The sequence below is a fragment of the Rana temporaria genome, chromosome 13 (genome assembly GCF_905171775.1).
Source record: "Rana temporaria chromosome 13, aRanTem1.1, whole genome shotgun sequence".
NCBI lineage: Eukaryota > Metazoa > Chordata > Amphibia > Anura > Ranidae > Rana > Rana temporaria.
The window spans coordinates 17,271,579-17,296,182 of NC_053501.1; the positions used below are offsets into that span (position 1 = coordinate 17,271,579).

The 24,604-nt window shown below is 43.2% G+C and overlaps 1 protein-coding gene across 1 annotated transcript in view; it reads right to left on the bottom strand.

The window, feature by feature from the left end:
* CEP128 (centrosomal protein 128) overlaps nt 1-24,604 on the bottom strand; it is a 256,542-nt gene that overhangs the window by 204,073 nt on the left and 27,865 nt on the right. Inside the window, exons 3-9 of the mRNA XM_040333200.1 lie at nt 19,627-19,791; nt 18,054-18,140; nt 12,841-12,961; nt 10,361-10,485; nt 8,598-8,689; nt 3,118-3,190; nt 1,693-1,809 (exon numbers count right to left, since the gene is read on the bottom strand). Of these exons, the coding sequence (XP_040189134.1) occupies nt 1,693-1,809; nt 3,118-3,190; nt 8,598-8,689; nt 10,361-10,485; nt 12,841-12,961; nt 18,054-18,140; nt 19,627-19,776 (765 nt within the window). The 5' untranslated portion in view covers nt 19,777-19,791. The remainder of the gene's footprint in view (nt 1-1,692; nt 1,810-3,117; nt 3,191-8,597; nt 8,690-10,360; nt 10,486-12,840; nt 12,962-18,053; nt 18,141-19,626; nt 19,792-24,604) is intronic.

Sequence of the window (24,604 nt, forward strand, 5' to 3'; positions counted from 1 at the left end):
GAGTTGTCCTACTGATTGCTGGTTCCATCTGGGGATGCACAGAGCTGACTTCTTGTATGCTGTTACCGTCTATTACTTGGAGGATATGTATTATGTTTTTTGACCTAGCCACAGGTCGAATCGCTGAGGTGAGAGGCCATCCATAGCCTTGGTGGAGGATATCCCTGTCACTGATCTTATGAAAGATTACTGCACTATTCGTCACTATTGTTTCTTGGAGCACCTTTTATCACCTTGCACTTTATGGACTTTTATTAATTGATATTAATTTTGTTATAGATTTTATGTTTTTGCGCTGCACTATTTACTTACTTAATTTTCACTTTGAGATATTTTTTGGATTATATTTACAGTGCTGGCTTGCAATTTATTTAGTTTATGTTTATTTTCCAGCGCTGAATTATTTCACTTTTTAACGAATTTCTGTAAACAATGTACAATGTACACATTGTCTTTCAATGTTTATGATAAACTCAATAAAAACCGATTAATGGAAAAAAGTTTGGATATGGTGGGGCAGGAGATACAAAGTTTGGATATGGGGGGGCGGGGCAGGAGATACTGAATGTGATTATGTGGGGAGCATTAGATGCCAAGTTGGGGTATGGAGCTTTGAAATGGGTGTGGGCGACAGATACACGACACAACAGGAGATACCGAGCTTGGAAATGGGTGGGTGGGAGATTCCAAGTTTGGATATTGGGGGTGGGAGATACCAAGTATGGACATGGGGAGGGATATTGTAGATACCAAGTTTGGATATGGCTTGGTGGAAGATACCAAATTTAGATACGGTGGAAAGGGGGGGGTGGGAGATACCAAGTTTGGACATAATGTGGGGGCAGAAGTTACCAATCTTGGATAAATGGGGGGAGGGGTTGCGGGAGATACCATGAGTGCCTATGGGGGGGGGAGATACCAAGTTTAGATATGGGGGGGGGTGGGAGATACCAAAATTGGATATTGGTGTGGCGATAGATTCCAAGTTTGGATATGGGGGGGTTTACATGAATTACCAAGGTTGCGTATGGGAGCAGTGAAAGATACAAAGTTTGGGTGTAGGGTGCGGCAAGTGAAACCATCTTTGTGTATAGGGGGAGAAAATACCATGTGTGCGGAAGATACCAAGTGTGACTATGGGCGGGGGGGGGGACAAAATATACCAGGTTTACATATGAGGGGGGGGGGGGAGAGAGAAAGATGCCAAGTTTTCATACGGAGGGGCTGGAGATACAACCTTTAAACTTTACATATTTTGGGGAGCGGAAGATATCAAGTTTGTGTATAGAGGGGTGGGAGGTATCAAGTTTGCATACAAGGGGGGCGGAGATACCAATTTTACGTAAGGAGGGGGGGTGTAAGTTGAAAGAAATACCAAGTTTGGATATGGGGGCAATGAAAGATACCAGGTTTGAGTATGGGGCGGGGTGAGAGAGATGCCACGTTTGTGTATAGGGGCTTCTTCCACATGTGTGTGGAAGATACCAATTGTGATTATGGGGGGAGAGATCAATTTTATATGGGGGGCAGGAGAAACAAAGTTTGGATATGGGGGAGGAGCAGTAGATACTATGTGTGCCTACGAGATTCTAAGTTTGCATATGGGGGGGGGGGGGTGCATTTAAATAAAGGGAAAGGTCCTGAAGTCGGTATTAGGGGAGGGGAATATCTGGGAGACATGTGGATTTTTACCTCTTGAAGCTGAGTGGACACCTGACCCGGCTGCTCCTGTCGGCTCTCTACCTGCTGCCTCTCCAGCCTCATCTCCTTCTCCAACTGCTGCAGCCGCCTCTCCACACGCTCAGACACCTGCAAACACCAATGTAATAGGAACTCAATGGCCTCTCTATACATCAGTTTCACATAAGAAAATGGATTCACAGAAGTTAAAAACTTTCAAAGACAAAAGAAAGGGCTATAAAGGCTGCAATAAAAGAGCAATTGTCTCATCAGTCTAATTTTGTATTGTTTTATAGGTGGTTTTTATGGTGTGCGGTTAACATTACAAGTAAATAATGGGACAGTACTACTTCTAAACCATTGCCATACTGGGTGCTGTAATGAAATATTTGGCAAAGCCAGATAAGTTCCACTAGGGCTGCAACTAACGATTATTTTCATAATCGATTAGTTGGCCGATTATTTTTTCGATTAATCGGTTAATAACCTTTTAAAAAAAAAAAAAAATTGCTGCGATTTGCATTTTTTTTTTTTTTTTTGGGGCCAATTTGTTGTTGGGCAGATTAGAAAACATAAATTGCCACAAAAAAATGTTTTTCTGCAGCTTCTCCATTGAAGTATATTGAACCAAAAATAGCACACAGCAGCTGAAAAAAATCATGGATGTGAAACCATGTAAATGAACATAGTGTGTTTCTGCAAAAAGCACAGAGGTGTTACCCAGGCCTGAGAGGTTTAGTAACATAATGGGGGTTAAAAGAACTAAAATGAGTATAAAAAGAGCAAATAATCGCTACTGTAAGGGGTTCATTTTTTACTGTGGGACAGTGAAAGTAAAATTTACAGTACAGATTTGCTCTTTGTACTGTAAAGGACTATTTAAAAAAAATGTTAACCCCATAATGTTACTGGCCGATTAATCGATTATGAAAATGGTAATCGATTCATTTCATAATCGATTAATCGATTAGTTGTTTCGGCCCTAAGTTCCACTGACAGTTATACTCCGATTTTCTGGACAGCCCTCTGCAGTTGCACTGACAGTCATACACGGATCTCTGAACGTGGCAGGAGTGCAGCCATCTTGCCAGACATATGACATTTTGTATTTGAGGGAGTTGTGAGCAGACAGCCCCGACAACTGGAGAAGATGACTGGATTACCCAGTAATGGCTGCAACAAGTTTTCAGTACATCAGCCTGTGACAAGAAGCTCATGGAGTGAAAAGCAATAACGTGTGGAGAACATGAACAGACAACAACGCTGGTTGTCAGGCGCTCAATCAATCCACAATGCTGGAAGTGACAGGCTGCCCACACACAGGAGCCGTACAGAAATTGTAGATAAATGTCAGTAATGAGAACGCCTCTCCTGTCACATCATAAAATAAAAAACCCTCTAGCCTGGGAGTAGGCTCTCCTACGCTGCCACACTCACCGACTCCTGCCGTTGGCTCTCGTTCAAGCGGGAAGATATTTCTCCTAGGGTTCTCTTTGTCTCAGCATCAGTCCTAGCAGGAAAATTAGAAAATGTATCACAATGCAGCCGTTATCAATACCAAAATTCAGCCATCTTCATGTGGATGTCATCTTCCTAAAACTAATCTTACGATAGTAGCACACGGCAGCACAGCTGTCATTGTTCCTGTCACACCATCTTCTGAAGAGGAGATCACGGACTGCTTTCACAATATAATAAAGGTCTCAACTGTCATGACACCATATTGAAGTTGACCAAGTCTGAATTAAGCAGCCTTTCCTCCTCGAAACCTGATCTTCATGCCACACTATACCACGGAGAACACATGATCAGAGCCTTGGCATTATGCCATGTTGAGCAGTACCAGATCAGGGTGGGGGCTTCCTCAGCCAACAGGTTGGAGGTAGAGTCTTTAACCACTTGTCTACCAGAGTGCTTTAAAAAAAACGGCATCTCCTTTCTCACTTACTGCGCTCCCTTCCCGCTACTCACTTGTTTAGACGCCCCTCTTACAGCGTTCGAGAGGGAATGCCAGGACAAGGGGCACTTCCATTATGCGCTTTCATTCATCTATAAATTCCTTCTGTCGAGGGTCTCTCAAAACACTCCTCAGTTCCTAGACCAGTAGGAGTCTGATCTGCGTACCAAAATCCAGACTCAAACCAGATCCAAGATCATCTCTGTCATCCCACTCTTCAATAAATAAGAATCATGAAGCGGGATATAAGCTGGTTTCTGGATAGTACCACACCCCTAATCTCCCCTATTCAAAATACTCTTCAGTCCCCGAATCTTGTTGGCGGTGTCATGCGCCTCAGGCAGACTTGTTACACATACACTATATTTCCAAAAATATTGGGACGCCTGCCTTTACACACACATGAACTTTAAAGGAGTTGTAAAGGTACAATTTTTTTTCCCCCTAAATAGCTTCCTTTACCTTAGTGCAGTCCTCCTTCACTTACCTCATCCTTCCATTTTGCTTTTAAATGTCCTTATTTCTTCGGAGAAATCCTCACTTCGTGTTCTTCGGTTTGTAACTCCACACAGTAATGCGAGGCTTTCTCCCTGGTGTGGAGTGTCGTGCTCGCCCCCTCCCTTGGACTACAGGAGAGTCAAGACGCCCACCAACACACAGCTCCTTTATGTGCAACGTAGAGAGCGCCCTGACTCTCCTGTAGTTCAAGGGAGGGGGCGAGCACGACCCTCCAAACACCAGGGAGAAAGCCTTGCATTACTACTGTGCCCTCAGCATTGTTGAGATGACCGAGTCAAACAGACCCCAGTCACTTAAAGTCTGGCTTCCAATAGCCATGTTGAGCAAGTCAGTGACTGTACAACAGGAGGAAGTATGGGACCTCGAGACAGAGGGACCTCCCGCCCTGGCAACCGCCAGGGTACCTCCGTTACCAGGTGCCCAATATCAGCGTACCAAGGACGCCAAGGTCAATCTGGAGTGATTAGGATCATCGGGATCCCCTCAGTCTCCAGCCGAGGAAGCAACTACAATGGAGGAACGGCAAAAAATCATCGATACAGATCCCACAGGGCCACCAGCGCGACTGACGCGTCTGTACCCGATCACTAGACCTGGCCACTAACTTCGACACCCTTGCGGTGGAGACGAGCGGCCAGGAGATCCATGCCCTGTGAGGCTCACCTCCTGCAAGGGAGCCGAAACACGTCAAGCACAAAGACCAGTCGCCCTGGTCCAGCATCTGGCGACTCCAGTAGTCCGTATGCCGGTATACCTGAGGATAGACCGAAGCCACGGCCCTAGCGTTGTCCGGCTGAAACCAGATCGGACAACCTTGCAACCCCCTCAACCACGAGGAGAAGCATAGCCTGATCGCCTAAAATAGTAGGACAATGAACGGTAGACAGCACCTGGTATTCCCAGGCGGTCTCCCATCCAGACCGACGGGTCGGGAGAGGAAGACACGAGGAAAGAACTTTTTTCTGTGGATAGGAGGAAACACTATCTAGTACTCCGAAGAGACCACCTCGTAGACCCACTGGTCGGAGAGCAGGAAGGTTTCACCGCATTGTGAACCTGCAAGCCGCCCCTCCCACCTAGAGACAGGGAGGGGAGGCTACATACATTGGCAGTATTTGGGTGTCGGCGTGATCGTCTTACGCACCCAGGGACGGATTATTCCCACAGCTGGGCCTTTGACAGCCTGGGATGGTTGCCCATAAATAAAACACACACATAGTGTGTATGTATATTATGTAGGTGTATGCACACATGTCTTTGGAGGAAACCGGAGGGACTGTACTTACCCGTCCGAGCGAGGACTCGCTGACGCATTCCTGACAGAACTACAACCGCAATGGAGGTAGCCGTCAACCCGGTCCACTGTGAGTGAGACAACAGCCCAGTCATAATTGGACCTCGGAGCAAAGCTCACCGGCCACCCCATGAGTCATGGGGTATGGCGGTGCAGACCCAGCCTCTTTGCAAAGGTGTGCTCACACTCGTTGGTCAGACTGAGTAGACTACAAGGATCTATATTATCCAGCCTGTCTCTCAGCCGACAGTTGAAAGAAGATTCTTCAAGAAAAAGTATAAATTAATTTTCTCCTCAGGGCACTGGGCCCAAATGGAGCCATACGTCCTTCTCCTTGCTAGGCAGAACGAAACTGAGGCTGCATGCTGCAGTGAGGAGGGTTATGTCTGAAGGGACTGCCCCCTGGGCGGGGCTGTTCAACTCTGTTAATGCAACATGTATTTAATTATCCAACATGTTTCTGCCTAGTCCTCTCCTGTAAACAGGGAACATAATCCACTTGTCAAGATTTAAGGAGCTGTGTCCGTCTATGGACCATAAGAGAAAATAAAACCGTAGAGGTGATCAATCGCCACCAAAAGAAAGCTCTATTTGTGGAGAAAAAGAAAAGGACATAAATCTTATTTGGGTACAGCATGCAGTTTGTCATTTAAAATATCTCAGTGCCATATCGCAAATAATGGCCTCAGATTGGAAAGAAAACTATATGGCAGATGATGGACTTTAGAGGCGCATTATATTAAAAATTGATTTATTGAAAAAAAAAAGACATAGAAAATATAAAAAAAAAACATATAAATCACAAATGAGGCCGTTCCTAAGAATGCCTAATAACACAAGAAAATGGCATAACAGCACCTATAACCTGAGGGTACAGTGAATATCTAAAAGTGGAGGACTAGCAGCCACTTCCTACTAATAATTGTAAAAACTCCTATGGTTTGCAGAAGGTGATGTGTCATACGAAGCTCAGCCCGACATGTTGCGCGTTATTGAGATGAAAGCTTCTTCAGGAGCTTTAGACGAGTTCTACAAAGCAATAACAGAAATTTTTACAAATCAAGAACATAACAAATAAAATTATTAGTCTTTGCCTTTAAATGTTTGAGCGTTACTGCACAGCCCAGAAACTAGTCCAACCAATTCTCATTTTCCACGCTTGAAATGTAAGTTATTCATACTATACATACTGAATGCCTTGGGTACTATTATGATTGTTGATATCAGTACTAATTTTATGCATCAAGGGGGTCCTGCCCTCTTGCTTGCCTCTCTTGTTTTAGACTAGTTTCTGGGCTGTGCAGTAAAGCTCAAACATTTAAAGGCAAACACTAAAAATGTTATTTGTTTATTGTGTTCTTGATTTGTAAACATTTCTGTTGTAAGCTGCCATCCTTACCTTAAGCACTTTTTGGGTGTCGTTTATTGTTTGCAACTGTGGTGAAGGTGAATGTAGCAAGTCACTTAAATGGGTTGTAAAGACAAAAATATTTTCCTCTTAAATTCAAGTCTGACAGTAGCTGATAAAGTAAAAAGTAATGTTTTGCATTATAACTAGTTTGATACCTGTTGAAATCGAGCTGTTTTATTCACCTCCAGCACTCCTGAATCGTTATTCTCACTGACTTCCTGGTTTGCGGTGCGCATTCATTCTTGCTACATCACGGCCTAATGGGAACTACAGTTCCCATTAGGCTTAGCCTCCATGCCTGTGAGGGATAAGAGAGCATCTTCACGCAGGGCTGTAGTCATAGGGAGGGGGTGAGCACATTCTGCTTTCCACCATGCAAAACGGCTCAGATGCTGGTGGAAAGCAAGAAGAGGAGAGACAGGAAATGGCATTTTCAAACCTGGATTACTGGATTTTGGAGGTCAAAAGGAAAAACGAGGTAAGTGATATTTAAATGCTCTAGCTTACAGCAATCAATTGATCTAATAAAAAATGAACCTTTAGTGTTCCTTTAAGTTTTGGATTGGTTCCCTCAATGGATGTTTTTCAAGAAAACCACCACCCAGATTGTCATTATTATTGTGTTTATGCACAAATTTCCTTTTAAGAACTTTATTAGGACTGGTTCACAGTTCCGTTTTGTTTTGGCTATTGCTTTCCAAGCAGCATCACTTTATGGTTCTAGTCCCATTCGGTTGGGTATAGAGTCAATATAATAAATTGGGTTTACACAGTCATGTTCACATTAGCTTCACAACAATTACCCGTCGTTTTCATATTAGTGCACTCTATCATTCATTCATTAATTTATTCTATTCGTTCCAAAAAAAAAATTCTATAGGTTCACACACCATTTTTAGTAATTCAGATGGTGTGGGCAGGCTGGTGTTTATATCCCTAAACAATCAAATGTTTTTTTATTATTAATATTTTGAGCGCCCCCATTAATATATTAGATTATTTTTTTTCATTCAATTTTTAATATAATACGCCTCTAAAGTACATCAACTGCCATATATTTTTCTTTCCAATCTGAGTTACAAGGACGTGGCACTGTGTACTCTTTAAATTCATATCCACAGCTCCACTCTGTGATGATCTGATTTCTTTATTGCTAATAATGGTCTGGTCATGAGGGGGGGGGGGGGGGAAACCCTCCGGAGCTGAATGCAGAAAAAAAAAAAAAAAAAACAGCAGGCTTAGACAGGGATATTAAACAGTTGTGGCTACAATAGTCTGGACTGTTTAAATTTGATGGGCTTTCACGTGGAAGTGATTTGGGCGCATCCGCATCCCACATTTTTAGGAAATAGTTTTGTATTTCAAAAGTTATTTATTTTTTTAAAACCAGACCAGCCAACTTAATCATCAGCACAGTGTCCTCTTGCTCTGATTAGGAGCTGATGGATTTAAACTAACCATGCCATAGCTTCTGTACTTGGCGTGGTTATAATGAGTAAAGATTTGAATAAAACACAGGCTACATTTAAAACCAACATGAAAGGCACATATATGTGTAATGTAAATTTTTGGTGCAACACTAATATTTACAGCAAGCAAATACAATTTAGGAAAAAAAAGAAGAATGGTGGCCAGACACTTTGAGGTCCAACAGACAAAAAACAGACAGGTATGATGGGATTTGTAGTTTTACAGAAGGAAGCCAATAATTTGGTCTGCACTAAAGAAAAGTGTACCTGTTTCTCCGAGAAAGCTCGCGGCCCAGGTCATCATTCAACCGTAGCTGGTCGCTGCTAAGATCACGAAGGGACTGATGCAGGGAATGAAGCTGAAACATAGAAGAACCAAAAGCATCTTAAACAAAACCTCATTATCAATAGATCATATACAGAATCTGTTGGTATTGGCCCACACATGTACAGAAATGGCGGTCACAGATGAGCGGATGTAAACATACAGAGTGTGGTTTATTTCAGCCGGAGAACAGTTTATTGTATTACAGTTATGAGGTTCCATTCAGAAATATGCTGAGTAAGAGGGGGGGGCTGGGATGAGTTCAGTGTAGGTAGACTTAAAATCCACCTATTCTTCAAAGTGGTCCTAGAAAGCAAGTATGTTAACTATATAAAAAAACTATCAAAATCAGCACCAAAGAAAAAAAAAGGGGGGGGGGGGTGGTCCATTACATTGCACAGTTACTAATAAATCTAAAGGAAATTGTACAATCAGATAGTACTCTATGGGGTTTATTTACTAAAGGCAAATCCACTTTGCACTATAAGTGCACTGCAAGCACACTTGGAAGTGCCATCACTGTAGATCTGAGGGGGACATGCAAGGAAAATAAAAAAACAGCTTTTTTTCTTTTACATGATTGGATGATAAAAATCAGCAGAGCTCCCCCTTAGATCTAAAACCACTGTATTTTCCCCTCCTGGGAAATACAATGGTCTTAGGAGAGAGCGGGGACCAGTGAGGGTGCGCTGCACTACTCGCGCAGTAGGGAACCAGGCAGTGAAGCCGCAACGCTTCACTTCCTGATTCCCTCACCAAAGATGGCGGCGGGGGCAGCCGAGAGATTGCTCGGCCTCGGCTGCCGATATCATGTGCGCGCTGGACAGGTAAGTGTCCATTTTTTAAAAGTCAGCAGCTGCAGTATTTGTAGCTGCTGGCTTTTAAAAAAAATAAAAATAAATACAGATTTCAGGTAGACCTCCGCTTTAAGTAAATCAACCCCTATATGCTTTAGCATTTGCTTAGATTTCTCTCCCCTGTATCAATTACCGCTCCCATGTTCTGCACTTCTTCTCCAGCTAATTCCAATATCTCCACTCTTGATATGCATAGAAACGTTTAAATTTATACAGTAAAACTTTATTTTTCATACCATGACAGGCACTCCACCCATTCCTTCCCTTTGACATATTCAATCTGCTATTGCTCAAGCACACAGGACGCTTAAAAAATGCCAGTGCTTCTGCCAGGAAAAAGCAGTGTTAACGCATTGTTTATGGAAGTTTATTCGCGTTTTTTGGCATTAGTGGTTCTTGGCTTTTTTCAATAAAAACGTTCACTATAATGTAAAAACGCCAAAACGCGGCTAAATGCGGCTTGATCTGGATCTGCTTAAGGCCCCTTTCACACTACTGCAACTTCAAAGTCGCACGATTTCAGGGAATGCCTATGTAAGTGGCATCAAAATCGGACCAAAGTAGTGCAGGGAATACTAATATGAATGATTGTCATTGGAAATCATGGGAAACGACTCGTCATGCTATTTTGCCATCACAAAACGTGGGATAAGTCCTAAAAGTGTCAAAGGAGCCCAAATGGTTTTGTGTTTCATTTAGACAAATTCTGTGCAGTAACACTATAGATATAACCCAATTTAAAAAAAAAAGTTGCAGGTGACATTTGGCAGGTAAAGACATGGATCCTATTGATGGCTGTGAAAGTTCCAATGAGACATTTTATTATTCATCTTTTCATATTGCCTCACCTGCTCATTGTTCCCCACTTCATCTAAAAACCGCACTGCTGATCGAGATCGGCGCCGTTTCTGAACTCCCACATCTGTGTAGTCCTTAAGCGGAGAGGTTGGCTGAAAGCGTCGGTTTCTGGATCCTGAGACAGAAGATAAAAAGGTAGGGACAGTTTAATGAACAAGTGCAGACAACAGAAGAGAAACGGTAATGCTAGACAAAACTTAAAGCGGTTGTAAACCGCATATATAATTTTTTTTTTTTTTTTTTACCTGTAAGGCAAAATGCATAATCAGCTAGTATGCACCGCATAATAGCTGATTATGAAATACTTACCTCAAAACGAGGTGAACGACACTTACCTGGTTCACGCCGAGCGAGATGTCATCTTGCTCCGGCGTGTCTTCCGGGTATCGCCGCTCCAGCGCTGTGATTGGCTGGAGCGGCGCCGCTCCAGCGCTGTGATTGGCTGGAGCGGCGATGACGTCACTCCCGCGCATGCGCGCGGGAGATTTAAAATCGGCAAGGTCCGGCGGCTGCCGGATCTTCCGCCGTGGATCCCTCCTGCGCATGCGCCGCCCGCATTGCGAGGGGAATATCTCCTAAACCGTACAGGTTTAGGAGATATTCTTTTTACCTACAGGTAAGCCTTGTTATAGGCTTACCTGTAGGTAAAAGTGCAAATTTAAGGTTTACAACCACTTTAACAGTTGTTTGATATTACACAGCCTTAAAAGACAGTGTGCAAAATCTGGTGCAGTTCTGCATACAAACTAATCAGCTTCCAGGTTTTTATGTTAGTTGAACAACCTGAAGGTAGAAGCCGATTGGTTTCTATGCAATGCTGCACCAGGTTTTGTACTCTCCAGTTTTAGTAAATCAACCCCACTACCATGAGAACATTCAGACACAATGGGAAAGGTTTTCTAAAGCTGGTGAAAACAGAATCTGGTGCAGCTGTGCATAGTAACTAATCAGCATCCAATTTCAGCTTGTTCAATTAAAGCGGTTGTAAACCGCTGGGTGGATTTTTTTTTTTCCTTTTCAGACCTGCAAGGTAAAGCCATAATGTAACTAGCACATTATGTGAAACTTACCTGAAAACTAAGTATTTCAGCGATGCCATCTCATCGCTGGAGGCCGCTTCCATTTTCACCTGGGTCCACGGACTCCAGCTGTGTGACTGGCCGGAGCCGCGGTGAAGTCACTGCTAGGGGGAGCCACCATTTATGGCACAGGATTCTGAAGGAACAGTCCGGGTGGCCATTGCTTCAGAGCACATGCACCACTGACTTCATTAGCTGCTTCTATAGTAAATATCTCCTAAACCGAGCATGTTCATTAAATATTTACAGTACCTATAGGTAAGCCTTAAATGTAAAAAGGCTTCTGCGCTACTCAGTGACGTCTTCTATATAGACAGAGTGAATAATTGCAGCAATAACTATGAAGTGTGTACACAACAACAAAAATAGAGCAATGGTGAATGGGTTATTGGGCAGAAAAATTCATAATACACAAATAATATTATATATCTATGTGTCTTGAGATATATAATATTATTTATGTATTATGAATTTTTATGCACAATAACCCATTCACCATTGCTCTATAGGCAAGCCTTATTATAGGCTTATCTATAGGTACAAATACAACATTAAAGTTTACAACCACTTTAAGCTTGGACAATAAAACCTGAAAGCTGACTGGTTACTATGCAAAGCTGCACCGGATTCTGTGTGCACCAGTTTTAGAAAATCTCCCTCAATATGTGCTGGGAGCACGGGACTCCAGGTTATCCAGGATCTAGCTTTTGGAGGAAGCTCTCTGTCATATGGGCATCACAGTGGGTCCCTGGAGTGGTCTGAAGGGCATTCGGAGGGAGAGAGCACCAAAAGACTTGAATAAGTGCAGTATAAATTCTATCATTCACAAAAGGACAGCAAGGCTATATTCACACAGCAATTAGCCCTGTTAGTTTCTGCTACATGTGAGCAGCTAGCTGTGGCCATCAAGCCCTGCACACTTAAGCGACAGTTCTACCACAACTCTCCATGGCTATCCACAGAGCCAGCAATTACCTAAAAAGACTACATTTATTTTCTTGTGCAATTTCTGCTGAAAGGAAGGATCACATTTTAGATTGGCTGATTCAGCAGAGATCCTGGGCCACATGCAAAATGACTGGCACAAGAGGGAGCCTGGAGCAGCATTTTCCTTAGGAAATAAAATTATTGAATTATTGTTAATCCCAGCAAGACTGTTTACATAGCTTTAGGTCATCTTTTCGTGTCCAATTTAAAGCTGGCCATAGATGGATTGAAATCTATGGCCGTTCCAATTTAAGAGGAGTCGACCTAATGATCTATCTATGGCCATTCCAGTTTAAGAGTAGTCAATCCAGTGATGGACTCCCCTTAAGCTTGGCTGTTAAAAAATTTGCATTTGATCAGCGCATGGGGGTGGGGGATTGATAGACATTATAATCCAGAAATACCTGTAGGAGCCTCCAGATCACTGGCACACAGGCTGGACAGAGAAGCGCTCCTTCCTCCAGATAGACGGGACAGACGCTGACTTCTAAGATGGTCGATGGACTGCTCCAGATTTCCCTTCAGCTGTATGGGAGGAGAAAATGTGTTCAATTATAGAAGTTTAATATATAAAGGATTCTGTGCTTAGAAAACTAAAGACTGAATTAAAGTGGAACTTTAGTCTAAAAATTAAGTCCTGCTGGATCACTTCTGGCTGGCCCCTTTTGCAGCCATGTAAAACATTAAAAGTAAGTGCTTATACTTTTTAACCACTTCAGTACAGGGCACTTTTACCCCCTTCCTGCTCATGCCAATGTTCAGCTTTTAGCGCTGTCACACTTTGAATGACAATTGCGCGATCATGCTACACTGTACACCAGGGATCCTCAAACTACGGCCCTCCAGCTGTTGTAGAACTACACATCCCATGAGGCATTGTAACACACTGATATTCACAGACATGACTAGGCATGATGGGAATTGTAGTTCCTGAACAACTGGAGGGCCGTAGTTTGAAGACCCATGCTGTAAACAAACTAAATTGTTATCATTATGTTCACACAAATAGAGCTTTCTTTTGGCGCTATTTAATTACCAATGGGGCTTTTTTTTTTTTGCTAAACCAAAAAAATATATGAAAATGTAATAAAAAATGATGTACAATATATATATTATATACACACATATACATACACACTTTTTATTTATTTTTGTTATGGTTTTAACATTTTGCAAATATTTGTTCTTCATAAATTTTGCCCAAATGTATTCTGCTACATTTCTTTGGTGAAAATAACCAAAATCAGTATATATTTTTTAGTCTGTGTAAAAGTTATAGAGCATAGTTTGTGGACTCCATACCTGGAAATTGATAAATCCTGATGTACTGACAGACTCATTTCTCGAGGCCCTAAAATGGCAGGACAATAGAAATACCCCCAAAATTACCCCTTTTTGGAAATTGGATAATCCAAGGTATTAAGTAAGCGGAATGGTGGGTTTTTTGAAGATGTGAATTTTTTGGGTTTTTTCTTCTTCATTTTCCAAAAAACAAAAAAACACACAACAAAAATTTTCATTTTTTTTTCTTTTTTTACATATTGTCACCAGTGCAGTACAGTATCATCATATAACTTGTGTCAGTGATCAGGGACACCGACTGGTGAGAGTACCCAAAAATAAAATTATAATTAAAATTAGATTATTTTTTTTTGTTTAAAACACACTGTGTGATCAGAGAAATATGTTGTTACCATGAAACACATTGTATCACTCTGGAGAAATGATCAACATTTTTTACACATTATGCTTACCTATAGCATAGAATTACATTGCTACAGTATAAGCAAGCAGTTCAGTGAATGAAACAAGATCAGGTTTGTTTTGTTGCAATTAGCTGTGATTGGTCAAAGCTAATCACATGGTAAATGACGGGCTTTAATTGGCCCTGTCTGTACCATGTGATCAAATTGACCAATCACAGCTAGCAAAACAATTGTACAGAATGGATGACAAAAGGAAGCCATCCATTGTGTACAACTGTCATGTGACAGGGTCTTGCCACAGCAACATCCCATGTAAAATCCTGACCGTACACTTTATGCATGCAACCTTCACATTCAGTTTACAGCGCAAATGAACTTTATTGGCCCTCACTGCTCACGGCCGACATATATAGGTCAACAATGTGTAATCAGTGGTGCTAGCACAAACTGATCAGCAGATCTTGTGAGAGCCTACGTAAATTCATACACACTGTATGCACAAGGCCTAACCGGTGCAGTTTACTATTCACTGGACAATATTGCTTTAGATCTGGTTACTTTATACTACGCCCAGGGCACAGTTTTCTCTGCAAGTGAAATTAGTTGTATTCACCTATGCCATTTTGATTTAGGTTTATTTTCCATATACATGCAAGTTCCTTAGGAGGTCTCATTTAGACTACATATTGCTGTGTATAAGTTGTAGGCCCTGATACTGCAAAGATCAGGGCCGGTGATGTGTAAGCAACTAGCATGAAATAAGATTTTCTTGCAGTTTAAACATTTTACTTCTACAGAAGGCAAATTGTTATATCTTAGGCGTGTGTAGGCAGGTGCATTCTATATTCTCCACTGCAGGTGGCTTTCGAACGCAGCAGCAGTGCATATGGTTCCTCTATGGTTTCCTCAGTCACAAGGAGGCAACTATCCGATGGAATGCTGCACCCCATGTTACTTTGGTGGCTATCTTGTGTCAGGAAGAGTGTATTTAAGACCCTGGCTCCTGGGCTTGGCGCACTTGATGCGAGTGGACAAGTTAGGGACAGGTTCCCCGTCTGTTCCGTACAGTGGAAGCGACAGGAAAAGGTTCTGGTGGAGAAGGGAGAGAGCAGGGTCTACATCTACCTCTTCAGGAAGCCTCCCTTTCGGGTCAGAGTGGCCAATGCCGCACTTCGCGCCTTGTGACAGTTGATATCGGCATCCCTGAGTCTTCTGTCCGCTGCAAAGTTGTAAATGGCACCAGATGGATGAGCTTCCTGTTGGGCCCATTTATACTATTAAATTGCTGTTGCCCTGAATGGTCGGGGTTTTTTTTTCCCCCCCCTATGTATGCTTTATAGTAGCTAATAATACTCAATGTATAAAAATGTAAAACTCAGTAACACTTTTTTTTAACACTTTGCTATGACTTTGTTTCTTTGACAATAAAAGCTTTCGGGAAATAAATAAAAAAATTGCTGTTGCAATACAACATGCTTTGCAAAACTAGTGTTTTCTGCCTACCACACCATGCTGCACCTACCCAACAAGTGCAACCAGCACCAAACTAATGTTTTTAAAACTGCATGTATTAAATTACACCAATGATCTGTGGGGTGTACACTTTTGGGCAGGCTGACCCTATAAAGGAAAGAGAAATATGGGTGCTGCCATTGCCGAGCTCCTCCCAAAATGCTGCTCGCTTGGTTGTCTACATTCAACATAGAGAAAAGGACAAACACAAGTTTGTTGCTGTTGAAATCGATTCTAATAAATGAATTTCAGCAAAATAAAAAAAAATCCACTCAGGAGCAAATAAAAAGGTCACACACACACAGCATTCTATGTCATTTACAGATAGGCAAGTCTGATGGAAGCTGTGCTCCCAGGATGGTACATTGTGTTACTGTATGCCCGGTGGAATGTCACCTGCCCCCTCACTTTGCCTCCTGTGACAGCGAGCGCACTTCCTACGCAGTTCATTATCACAGCTAATTACAGACTGCAGCTTATTTCCCCTCTGTTATCTGGTCCCTTTAATTACTCGCAGGAGGTCAGCCCCATGAAAGCTGTCCAAACAGCATTGACAAGACTGGGCCATGGAGAGCGCGCTGGTGGAATAAATGGAGCGGGGACCTGCCGTATTAATGCACAGGACTGACGCTCATCTGAGGTGACATCAGGACAAGAAATGCAATTAAAGATCTTTCCAGAAAGTGACACAGGAACAGGAGATGACTGCACTGCAATCTACAGAGTCCTAACACAAACTGTCCGCAATCATAAGAAGGGTAAAAAGGCGTGTGCACTGTCTTAGCCATAATTCATTGACTAATGCCTACATCCCTGCAGGTCTCAGTCCCGAGCAGTCAGTAGTCAGTGTTTTCTCTGCCTACGTGCTTACTCAGAGAAGGAGACATTTATAGCAGATTTAGGCTTCTGGTGGGAGCTCAATATCCCATGAGAAAGCACTCTTGCAATGGGCTGAAGTCACTTATGCCTCTCAAAAGCATCAGAGGCTGGAGCAGATTTTTTTTCTTCCCAGTTTCCATTTAAAAGTTTCTCTTTTAGCCTTCCTTACCATTTCTGAGCAGTCCATTCATTTGTATACATTTTATTTTGTCTTAAATGTTATGGGATATTGTAGGGATCCCCAATGTGGGATCAGTATATGTAAAGGATCTATTATGACAATTATGATTTACCATTCTGGCCACCTCCCACCGTGCGCCTGCCATCCCTGGCCACCTCCAATAGTGTCTGCTGTCTTGGGCATCTCCTGAAGCATTTGCGTCCACACCATCTCCTGTAATGCGTCTGCAGTCTGACCGTATCTGCCAGTTAATCCCCAATCATCTACCATCTCTGGTCTGTAGTTCCTGACCATCTACTGTGGTGTGTCCACAGTTGTTTGTAGCATTGCAAACCTTTAATATTATGTATGGCCCTTTTATCAGGGGCAGCATTGGGGCCCACTATATTGAGGAAATTGACCACCATCACCAATCTATATTCTGCCCAGGCCACACAATTCTGGTAACTTATACATCCCATACACAATATGTGCCAATCCTACATATGTATTGAAACAAGACTTCTCACCTAGAACTCTAAATGGAAACAGATATAGAAGGTTTTGTAAAACTACAGCTGAGGGTTGGTTATTGCCCCAAATGTTCCTTCTAAACATGCCAATTAATTAGTTAAAAGAGAAACTGTCAGAATGTTCAGGAGTGGAATGTCATGGTCAGGTGGAGAAAAAAGGGGAGGGTTATGTCAGGATGGAGGGGAGAGAGATTTAAGGGGTTGAGTGGAGGAATGGTGGGGGATCGATATAGATCAGGGATATGCAATTAGTGGACCCCATGCTGTTGCAAAACTACAAGTCCCATCATGCCTCTGCCTCTGGGTGTCATGCTTGTGGCTGTCATAGTCTTGCCATGCCTCATGGGACTTGTAGTTCTGCAACAGCTAAAAGGTCCGCTAATTGCATATCCCCGATATAGATAATCCTGCCTTTAGACCCCTTTCACATTGAGTCGCTTTGCAGGCGCTAGAACGCTAAAAAAATAGCACCTGCAAAGCGACCTGCAGGACGGTAAAAAAAAGTCCTGCTAGCAGGATTTTAGAGTGGTGAAGGAGCGGTGTGTATACCCTTTCTCCACCACTCCTGCCCAATGAAATCAATGGGGCACTGCGGCTATACCACCGGCAAAGCGCATCTTCAATGGCGCTTTGCGGTGGTTTTTAACCCTTTCTCGCCCGCTAGCTGGGGTAAAACTGTCCTGCTAGCAACCGAAAAGCGCAGCAAAATTGACGGTAAAGCGGCACTTTACCGCCAACGCCGCCCCAGTTCGAAAGGGGCCCAAGTTATGACCTGTGCATATGTGGCAAACTCACCAGTACCAGATCGGCATCTCTCCAAAACTTACCGATGTGATGGCTTCTGTCTGGTCAGAGGTATATTCCCTGTACTGCCCAAGCATTTCGTCCACTTGCTTCAGATTACGACTGGTGTCCTTAGAAGGAAAGACAATATATTTTAATGGCAAAGATAATTGTGCTGTAAATGAGATGATTAGAAGTGAGGAAATATAAAACAGGGCGTGCTGTAATTAGAAGGATGAGAGGATTAAGGTGGATGTGAGGAAATATAACGGGATGTGCTGTAATTAAGGAAAGAATTAAGATGGAGGTGAGGAAATGTAAATGAATGTGCTGCAATTAGAGTGAGCGAGAATTCAGGTAGATGTAGCCTTTTATCTTCCTTCCATTATATTAGTACATTTAGTAGCATTTCATCCTCCTTCCTATGGACCTAGTATGCGACTGCAACATGCTGAGAGAAAACATTCAAGTATAAGACATTCATTTTATCATAGGAGGGGGCAGATCTCAATTAGGGGGGCAGGAGTGGAGAGCGAAAGGGGCAAATCCATTTACAATGGAGAGATAGCAACCCTAGGGTGGTATCAGGGGGAGGGCGCAGAGAATGGAATAGCAAGAATGGAGTGAAGATTGTGTCAAGATGAAGTGAATAGAAGCAGAGGGTGATGTCAGGGTAAAGTAGATGGATTAAGAGGGAAGGATGATGTCAGGGTGGAGTGGAGAGAAATGGAGGGTGACCTGCAGAGAAAAGAGGAGGGCAATGTCAGAGTGGAATGATAGGGAGTAGGAGAATATTAAGAGTGGAGAGTCATGTCAGCATGGAGTGGAAGGATGCAGAGGTGAGGATGGAGAGAAGGAGAGGAGCTGGTTATGTTAGGATGTAGAAATGGAAGATGTCAAGGTGAAGTGTAGGAATGGAGAAAGAAGTTAAAAAACAAAAAGTACAGGAGAAGGTGCAGACAAGATTTGAATGTCAGGGTGGAATGTAGTGCAATATCAGGAGGAAGGATTCGGCTTTCAGGGTGGAATGTAGTGTAATATCAGGAGGAAGGATTTGGATGTCAGGGTGGAATTTAGTGCAATATCAGGAGGAAGGATTTGGATGTCAGGGTGGAATGTAGTGCAATATCAGGAGGAAGGATTCGGATATCAGGGTGGAATGTAGTGCAATATCAGGAGGAAGGATTCGGATATCAGGGTGGAATGTAATGCAATATCAGGAGGAAGGATTCGGATATCAGGGTGGAATGTAGTGCAATATCAGGAGGAAGGATTCGGATATCAGGGTGGAATGTAATGCAATATCAGGAGGAAGGATTCGGATATCAGGGTGGAATGTAGTGCAATATCAGGAGGAAGGATTCGGATATCAGGGTGGAATGTAATGCAATATCAGGAGGAAGGATTCGGATATCAGGGTGGAATGTAATGCAATATCAGGAGGAAGGATTCGGATATCAGGGTGGAATGTAGTGCAATATCAGGAGTAAGGATTTGGATGTCAGGGTGGAATGTAGTGCAATATCAGGAGGAAGGATTCGGCTTTCAGGGTGGAATGTAGTGCAATATCAGGAGGAAGGATTCGGATATATCAGGGTGGAGTACAGCATCAAGCACCTGCAGCGTATTGGCCAACTTATAAATCTTATCCGATACTTCCGCTGCTGCTGCTCCGGTCCTGGAATGCGAGTGGGTGGCACGAAGGGGGCCGCGTCTGCTGGCTCGACTGCGCAGATAGGTGTCAGAGTCGCTGGATGATTCTGTCATGACTGGTTCTGGTTACTGCAGAGTGAAGAGGCGCAACCATTAAAGCGGACCAACGGGCACAAAAAACGTAGACATACATATATTCTTCAATAGCAACAAAGGGTATAAATCCATATTAAGTTTACCAAAATGTATTTACAACCTAGATATTACATTGTAAAAGTAGTAGACATCATTGTGATGTACATAGCCTGGGCAGAGCTGTAGGGGGGACCGAGTAGCTTCACTCAGACTGGGTGGAGCTACAAGTTGACGTCATCACGCCCCATGTGACCGCAGAAGTATGGGTGTTTTACATATTTTTGCTGGCAATTGTTCACGTTTACTGCAGATGTATGGTGTGGAGAAAGCCTCTTGAGGGGGGGGGGGGGGGGGGTCGAGCAGGAGAGTCAGGACGCCCACTGACACACAGCTCCTTTCTCTATCTGCAAAGTAGAGAGCGTCCTGACCCTCCTGCTCGCCCCCTCCCCCCTTAAGAGGCTTTCTCCACACCATTACTGTGTGGAGTTACAGACAGAAGAACAGGAAGTGAGGATTTCTCAGAAGAAATAAGGACATTTAAAAGCAAAACTGAAGGATGAGGTAAGTGAAGAAGGACTGCACTACGGTAAAGGAAGCTATTTAGGGAAGAAAAAAAAAATATTACCTTTACAACCCCTTTAACATCACTTTTTACAAAAAATTGTGGGGTTTTTTTTGCATTAAAATGCATAAAAGTGTATTTTTCGCAAAAGATTCTGTTTCAAAAACCGCTGTGCAAAGGTTGTGTCACATAAAAAATTGCGACACACTCATTTATTCTCTATTCTCGACACGGGATGGAGGAGGACGAGGACAACAACGACACGGGATGGAGGACGAGGAGGAGGAAGAGGAGGACGACAACGACACAGGATGGAGGACGAGGAGGAGGAAGAGGAGGACGACAACGACACGGGATGGAGGAGGACGAGGACAACAAAGACACGGGATGGAGGAGGACGAGGACAACAACGACACGGGATGGAGGACGAGGAGGAGGAAGAGGAGGACGACAACGACACAGGATGGAGGACGAGGAGGAGGAAGAGGAGGACGACAACGACACGGGATGGAGGAGGACAACAAAGACACGGGATGGAGGAGGACGAGGACAACAACGACACAGGATGGAGGACGAGGAGGAGGAAGAGGAGGACGACAACGACACAGGATGGAGGACGAGGAGGAGACACAGTGTCCCCCTCCTCCATCCCGTGTCCCCCTCCTTTAATCTCTAGGCCTCTGCTTTAATATATATATATATATATATATATATATATATATATATATATATTATAAAAATGCTTGGGGGTTCTAACAAATATTCTAGCAAAATATACTGTTTTTTTACAGGTAAACAAAAATGACAAAAAAATAAAAAAAGGCCTGGAGCTGAAGTGGATATATATGTATTCAGCGTTCCGTTTTCTGTGAGCGACACTCAGGAACTCCAGGGCTTGTAAAAAAAAAAAAAACACAGAACTAATTATTTTCATGAGCGGTGATAGAGGGACACTTATGTGACAACAAATGGGTACATTACATCTTCACGTCCCTGTAATTTATCATTTGTAGGTGAGGCAGGAGATATGAAAGCTGTGGCCAGTCTCAACTGATCATTTTACTACAAAAAGACGAGCCGGGCTCTGCTTTATGATGCAGATAATAAGTGGTGGGCAGAGGCGGCCCTTGGACTCCCAGCGCTAATGTGTGCAGAGATTACTCGCCAATTAAGAAATATTTCTGCTCTGCTCGTTGGGGTGACGAGCGTTTAACGAGGAATTGTTTAGGAATGGAATAGCCATTACATGGACATTTTCACAGGTTTTTTTTTCGATTGCTCCGGGCAGACACTGTGCTCTGAAATTTCCCTCTGATTGGACTGAGAAGAAGCACCTTATTGCTGCCAGCCGGAGGGAGCAGCCCTCTTCTCTGTGCAGAGATGCCCACATGAAAAGCTCTAATTGTGGAACTAATTGCAGCCGTGTCAGTGTAAAGCTGCCGAGGGTTTGGATAATTACTGTTTAGCAGAAACAGCAATAAAGTGACCGTGTGAGCGCTCACCCCACAAATACCCCACTTGGCCAATTGTCTTCCAGCTCACATGGCTAGTGTGCATTCTGTTCCAAGATTAGAGGCGGCAATTACAGCGCCAATTTGTGCGTTTACACGATAACCCCAATGCACAAAGAAATCCCTTTACCTGCTCTGGTTAAGCCCATGTCAAATAAACACTCCAGAATGTGCAGGGAGGGACTTCACCAGCACTAATGTCACATTAAGGCAAACGTTTTATTTTTGTTGTTTAAGGCTCCATGCACACTGGCTTAAAAATCTAAGCAGCTCAATGTTATCCTATTAGCTAGATTCACGTAGTTTGCCGCAACTTTAAGGCGGCGTAGCGTATCGTATTTACGCTACGCCTCCTTAAGTCAGAGAGGCAAGTACTGTATTCTCAAAGTACTTACTTCCTAACTTACGGCGACGTAGCGTAAATGCGGCGGGCGCAAGCACGCCCATTTCAAAATAGGTTGAGGGGGCATGTTTTATGATAATATGCTTTGACCTGACGTGATTGCCGTTTTTTTGGGAACGGCGCATGCGCCGTCCGCCTACATTTCCCATTGTGCATTGCGGCTAAGTACACCGCACGGGCCTATTGATTTCGACGTGGATGTAAATGACGTAAATCCCTATTCACGGACGACTTATGCAAACAACGTCAAATTTTCGAATTTCAAAGCGGGAAAGACGGCCATACTTTAACATTACTATTCCAACTATTTGTTGGAATAACTTTAGGCCTGATAAAGCGTTACGTAAACGGCGTATCTGTACTGCGTCGGCCGGGCGTACGTTCGTGAATAGGCGTATCTAGTGATTTAGATATTCTACGCCGACCGCAATGGAAGCGCCACCTAGCGGCCAGCCTAAATATTGCACCCTAAGATAGGACGGCGCAAGCCGTCGTATCTTAGATAGGTTTAAGTGTATCTCTGTTTGAGAATACACTTAAACTTAGGTCGGCGCAGATTCTGAGTAAGTTCTTCTCCGTGTCCCCTTCCACCTCCTCGATCTGTCATGATGGAGAGTGAAGGTAGGAGCTGGTAAATCCGGCTCCTTCGTTTTCCGAATGTACAGTCAGTGATCACCGACTGTACATTCACATAACTGAAACTTATGAAGGGAGAGGAGCCGCTGTCTCCTCTCCATTAATTTTCAGTGCAGCTGTGAAAGAGACTGGGGAATCTGTGTCCCTAGTCCCTTTCCCTGTCTCAAAAGGGGAAATGTCAGGGGTCTGTTAAGACTCCTGATATCTCACCAAATGCCCCCCCCCCCAAAAAAGTAATCGGCGAGTTATGTCAAGGTTAGTCCCTGCGTGGGCGATAGTGTTTTTGTAAGCTTTTAATTGCCAATAAAAAAGCGAAGGGGGCGGGCGGTGCGCAGAACAAAAGCCTCCATTTGCACCTTTGAAGATGTGATGAGTGTGTGTTTTTGCACAGCACTTATAGGGAAATCCATTCATTTCTATGGGCTGCCCTATGCATGAAGAAAGCACACAAAAAAAAAAAAAAACTTAAAAAAAAAAAAAAAAAAAAAAAAAAAAAATCACACTGCACTAAAACGCATGGAACTTTGTTATGCGTTTTCTTGCAGGTGAAGAGTGCAAAACAAAGGTGTGTGTTGTGCCATTAAGACCGGGTTCACACCGGTAAGACATGATTTTACGACTGCCATCCAACTTTGTCCTGCAACATCGGTCCTACTTCCATTCGACTTGAACAGGTGTGAACAGGAAACCAGAGACTGTAGTAAAAGGGCAAACTATGGACTCCCATAGTATTGGGTAATGTCCGGGCAGGACCAAAAATTTTGGGTAACGTCTCCCATGGGGTGGTTGCAGCTCCAGCCATTTGGAGAGGGCGAAGCCATTTTGTGAACTCGGTAGGGAGTGAAGCAAGCTCTGTGTATTATCTTGAATCTTGGATAAGCCTGTCTTAGTGAAACAAGATGTTTAAAAAGGGAAAATCCCATATGTCTGACCAATCATCTTCATCTAGGTCCAGGAGATCCATTAACCACCTATGCCACACAGAGTCCAGATCAGACAAGGTGGTCATGTACAGGCGATTATATAAAACAGACCTTGGTTTATCCGAACAAGCAAACCTGATCACTTTCTCAAGCGCTGACATAGATATAGACACTGTGGAATGGGAAAACTGGCTGCCAAAGGCATTAAAGCTGCCAATATCAAAATAAAAAGTTGTCAGAAATTTTACATTTTGTACAGAGAAAAGGAAAATAAATCAGATTGCCCTGATCAAATCAGATGTGGTACCAGGTTAATGTTATATTTAGTCCAGGCTTGGGGGTCTGGGAGGGAGTTAAAAATGAGATGGGATTTCACCAGAGAGGGGTATTCAGAGGTAACTTTTGTGGAGAGTGGGATTCGAAACTAGAGCTCACTCTCCAAGCCTTAAGGGTGGCGAGCGTGGATGGAGTCCGTGAATAAATGGGCTTTGGCTTCTCTAAAGAGAAGAGACTGTAAAGCCTCCTGGGAAGATCGTACTGACACCTCTAAAACTATAGCCATTTTAGTAGCATCTGGACAAAACCACCAGTGGGCAGTGACCAATTGGGTAGCCAGGTAATATTTGAAGCAGTCAGAAAGTGTCAAACCTCCTTAAATGGGTTGTAAAGGTAAAAAAAAAAAAAAAATCGCTAAATAGCTTCCTTTACCTTAGTGCAGTCCTCCTTCACTTACCTCATCCTTCCATTTTGCTTTTAAAATGTCCTTATTTCT